The 4,998-nt window shown below is 47.0% G+C and overlaps 1 protein-coding gene across 1 annotated transcript in view; it reads left to right on the top strand.

The window, feature by feature from the left end:
* The window catches only part of LOC125614595 (olfactory receptor 2T27-like), a 9,140-nt gene extending 4,365 nt beyond the window's left edge, over positions 1–4,775 (top strand). The window contains 2 exon segments of the mRNA XM_048797515.1: positions 4,180–4,416; positions 4,418–4,775. Coding sequence (XP_048653472.1) covers positions 4,180–4,416; positions 4,418–4,775 — 595 coding nt within the window.
* Positions 4,776–4,998: the final 223 nt, after the last annotated feature.

Raw genomic sequence — 4,998 nt, 5'->3', positions numbered from 1 at the left:
GGCTTCCAAGATGGCCTGTTCCATGTCCCACAGAGAGAGGGGCTGGGAATCAGGGGCAGGAGGTTCCTGGACATCACTTCAATTCTTGCTTCTGCCAGAAATGAAAGTTAGGTCTCATTGGCGAGATCTTGAAGGGCAGAAGTACCGTGTCCTTGGGCTTATAGAGACCCCAGAGTTTCAGAGTTCTCAACCAAGACCAAATTAATCCTCAAGATATTAGAATAGTGCATATTTTAAAAAGTATGAAAGCTGAACCAAAATGGAATTGCATATTAATCAAATATTTGCATGGGGAATGACTTTCCCAAATAAACTCAAGAGTTAAAAGTGACCAAATAAATGTTTTAACTACATAAATGTCGGAGACCAGCTCCAACAGGGGGTCTCAGGAGACGAACTGATGGTGAGGAGTCGGCGAAAGGGGGGTGGAGAAACAACACAGACACCAAAGTGAAGGTGCTGAATCCCAATCTTTACTTGTGAAGTTAATCATATATACTTTTCATTTTGGCAGTCTCACAGTATTTTGTGGTTACAAAACAGGAATCATTATTCAAAGAAACAAAGTATTACATAGCTACAATTAGAATAGAAGAATGTATCTTGGCTTATGCATAAGCAAGCATTTTTACTTTCAGTTCGTGTATTGCTTTGAGCTGTTTCTGCTTAGTTAACTTTTAATAATAGTTAGAAATATCCCAAAATATTGGCCTATACCTTGACTATTCTTTCTTGACTTATTGACTGGAACTGGTGCCATGGTTACAGCAAGTGGTTAACTTGTTATTAATTTTAATCACACAAGAGTAAGAGCACAAACCATTGTGCACAGGAACAAGAACAAGTTGCCCAGTACTAAGCACTAATCTGTCTTCTTGACATTAATTCTTCTTCTCTAGATTTTAATTTAATTTCTCAAAAACTTCCTTGACAGGAATACAGGGAGTTTTTCATTAGACATAAACAAGTTACACTCCACAGCTGAATCATTGCATTTAGAGCAAACAGATCTATTCTTTAGAAGTAGTTGCATTAATTGGGAAAGTCATGTTTTCTCCTTCATACTTGATGGTCATATGGGAAGTCGCAACTATACTTATTAACAGGCATACAAAAACAAACCAGCCCATTCCTAGAAACTTACTGTGCTCCTCCAGAGGATGGACGCCTTGCACCATCCACCTCAGTAGGGCCTTGCCATTGCCTGAGTCAGGGGAGGGACGCAGCACATAAATATTTAGAACTTCTCTGGCCTAAAATCAAATAAAGTAAAAATAAAAGTAATGGTTTCGGTAAAGAAGTTGCAACGAATATCACACTTAGAAGAATGCCCTTATTCTATAAAGAAAGCAGGCCAATTTTGAGAAATCCCTAATATTAAAAAGGGCAAATGTCATGAGCAATTAAATCCCAAAATATAGAGAGGGGAAAATATACCCATGAAAACATTCTGAGGTTTCATAGTCATAAACAAAAATCAAATAAATGACCATCTAGATGCTCTTGCTAAGAGCTGGGCAAGCAGGGAGCCCCAAGTGTATCTGTGGTTGGCTGGCATCGCTTTTCAGCAGCCCGTCTAGCACTTTGGTTGCAGGCATCTAAAGCAAATAAACCCACCTTCCACCACCTACCCAGAGAAGCAACCTCATGATACAGTGTTTCATAAGCAAACTGAGAAGCAATGTGCTTGTCAATCAAACAAGGAGCCCTCGAAAGTGCTTGTCACATCAATCAACCATCACAGTAATTTGAGAAGACACCCCACATCTACACAGAAAAGGGGTCTTAACTACATATCAGATTGGAAGAATGCTAAAGTTTAAGTTAGGCACAGGGGTGTGGCGCAGTGGTAGAGTACTTGCATGTTCAATTCATAGCACCACCATAAATAATAAAATAATGGACTGGAATAGAGCAGAATAGCATGAGTTATGCATAGACATAACGATTTCTATACAAGGGCATGGAGTATCCCAGGGGATTCCTTTCCCTTTTCTCATTTCCCATATTCTCCTCAGTGCTCTTATACTCCTTTGTGATGGTTTAAACACAGGACACAGACAACACTGACAGAGAAGGACAAAGATGCTCTTAAAATCTAAGGAATTATGAGCCTCCAATCTCCCTTCCCTTTGTGAGCAAGGCTGGGAAGTCTCCAAGGCCTCATTAGCAAGTTCAGCTCCAGGAAAGTTCGTGGTCAGGGCTGGGGACAACACCCTGACAGGAAGGCGCCTGTGCCCATTAGTGCTCTTGGGCTTTGGCATTCGACATGGACCAATGGCAGTCTCTGTGCCTGGTCTCCACTGACCACCTGCCATTCCCTGGATCTGTAGTGCACTAATGATCGCAGCTCTCCACGGGGCTTGCTCTCATTAAAATGCTGAAGGTCAGCGCAACTCGCTCTCTCTCTCCATCACTTGGAATGCTGCTGAGTGCTTTTCTTTAATTTCCCCAGAGGCTTAAGACAGTGGAGAGAAAGAAGGCAAAATTAGAAAGGGCATACATCAGGAAAACACCTGGAGAGGAGCTCTGCTGGGAACCAACTATGTCTCAGGACAGGGGAAGCTGGACAGAGCACAGGGAGCCAGGCTCCTGGCTCGAGGCCGGCTGAGGATTCACTTTTCATGATTGACATCCATCCGTGGTGGCTGTGGCCAACTGCACAGGGGTCCTGACTGGACCTCTTGTGTGCAGCCCTGGGCTCCGGCTTGCATTGCTGCCCTGCCCTGTCCTCTCCCTGTTCTGCCCTCTTCTTCTCTCTTGTGCACCAGCCAGAGAGAGGTCAAAACCCTGGAGAGTCTAATCAAAGCCATTCTTGAAGGACACCCTGGCCACACACACTGCAAGGGCAATTCCTGTCCCTCCTCTCTGTGCTCCTTGCAAGAAGGGACCAGGTCTTCACAGTCTTTTAGGTCCACTCAGAACCTAAAAGTTTGGCTTGCCCAGGGTGAGGTACTGATGACTTGACTGGTTTAATGCATGTTTAATTCACGACACTCTCTGTCCACTCTGGCTCAGCAAAAACCAGCCTAGAGCAGTTAGACTGCCCTGGACCAGCAGAGCCTGTGCCCTGAGGAGTTTCTGACCCTCTTTAGGTCTCACCTTTTTTCTCTGTGGAGTGGGTAGAGAGTCCTCTAGTATTTCATGAGGTGTGGGGGGAATGTAACTTACTATTTATGAGTCACCAGACCTCTGCAATTACTGTGTAGTTACAGTACATCCTCAGTTTTAATGTTTCAGGAGCTCAGCAGCTTCCTGGGACTCCTGGACACCAGGCTGCGCAATATAGGTCTCTGTGATGTCAACATAAACTGTCCAAGTGACCCATAATGTTCATATTTGTGGTAAGATATTATTTAACTGAAATGGCTAAGTGTGCATGATCTGACTTCAAATTTAAGAGCAAAGTAACTTGGGAGATAATAACTCCTGATATTATTTAAATCAGTTCATCCTTCTGTTTTTCTATTAAAATGTTGTATCATAATTGCTGCCTTTATTCACTTCACAGGTGAGTAAGTTATGTGCTAATAACCCATAGTTTTCTGCTGAAAGGGGAAGATAACAGCCCTGATCCTCAACATTACTTCCCCCATTGACAGCCTTTCTCTGCTGACCCTGGATTGCCCCTCACAGTGAGGGCTCTGTGTTCACACTTTGGCAGAGTCTTTGCCTTCCAACACTGAGCACCTGATAAGCATGTCAAGCATCGAGTTTTACAGTGTGCAAACCTTCAAGAATGTGCAAACCAGGTGGAGCCCATGTGGCCGTCTCCCCGTGGACAGCACACATGCTCCTGACTTGTGGCTTTGACCCTGCAGTGTGAGGACCAAAGCCTGGTGCAGGGTAGGGCTGGGCTAGCCACTCTTCTCACCTCCACTCTGGCCTGTCCAGCAGGATGGCTCCTCTCCAGGTAGGACAGTGCTTGAGAGACAGCGGATGAACGTCCTTAAACAAAAGCAGATGGACTTGCTGCCTCAGGATCTCTAACTTAGCAAGGCCAGGCCGCTGGGCGGGCGTCCTGCTCCTGAGTGGATGACGCTGTAATGGGGCATGACACCTGCCCAGCCTGTTCCAAGATTCGTGAGGTCAGAAGCCTTAGCCTGGATCTAGGCGTGGCCACACCATGATGCTCTAAGCCCACCTGTACTTCTCCAGCTTGAGTCCCGCCCTCTGCAGCCTTCAGCGCTATGGAGTGGAGCAAGACTCCCTGCACACTGTCTTCATCCTCCTGGGGTTGTTCAGCAGCAGCCACTTCCCCTGGCTGCTCTTTTCCCTCATTCTCCTGGTCTTCGTGATCTCCATCGCCAGCAACACTACCATGATCCTGCTCATCCACGCCAACCCCCGGCTGCACACCCCCATGTACTTCCTGCTCAGCCAGCTCTCCCTCATGGACATCCTGTACATCTCCACGGTGCACTGCCCAGCACTTCCTCTACCTGACCTTGGCAGGGGCAGAGTTCTTCCTCCTAGGACTCATGTCCCATGACCACTACGTGGCCATCTGCCACCCTCTGCGCTACCCTGTGCTGATGAGCCGCAGGGTCTGCCTGCTGATCGTGGTGGCCGCCTGGCTGGGAGGGTCTGCAGACGGTTTCCTGCTCACCCCAGTCACCATGCAGTTCCCCTTCTGTGCCTCTTGGGCAATCAACCACTTTTTCTGCGAGGTCCCCACCCTTCTGAAGCTCTCCTGCAGGGACACCTCAGTGAAGCTGGACCAGATCACTGTTAGTTCTCGTTTGTTCTCGTTTCCCCTGAGAGAGCTGGGATGAGACCAGCAGTCCTGTGATGAAACCTGGAGAAACCACCTCAGCCTCTCACCTGGGACAGAACACACCTGCTGGTGAGTGGGAAGGGGCTTCCTCCGAGGCCCAAGGTTCACCAAGTGAACCTGGATTAATTAACAACACCAAGATTCCTCCTGGGGTGTGGAAATCCGTGGTTACAAGGAGCTTCACCCACAGTCCCGGGCATTTAAGAAGTCGGCCGTTCACT

Source organism: Marmota marmota, unplaced genomic scaffold, assembly GCF_001458135.2.
Source record: "Marmota marmota marmota unplaced genomic scaffold, marMar, whole genome shotgun sequence".
Classification (NCBI taxonomy): domain Eukaryota; kingdom Metazoa; phylum Chordata; class Mammalia; order Rodentia; family Sciuridae; genus Marmota; species Marmota marmota.
The sequence above is the reverse complement of the archived record's forward strand: the minus strand, read 5'-3'. Positions and strand labels throughout refer to the sequence as shown.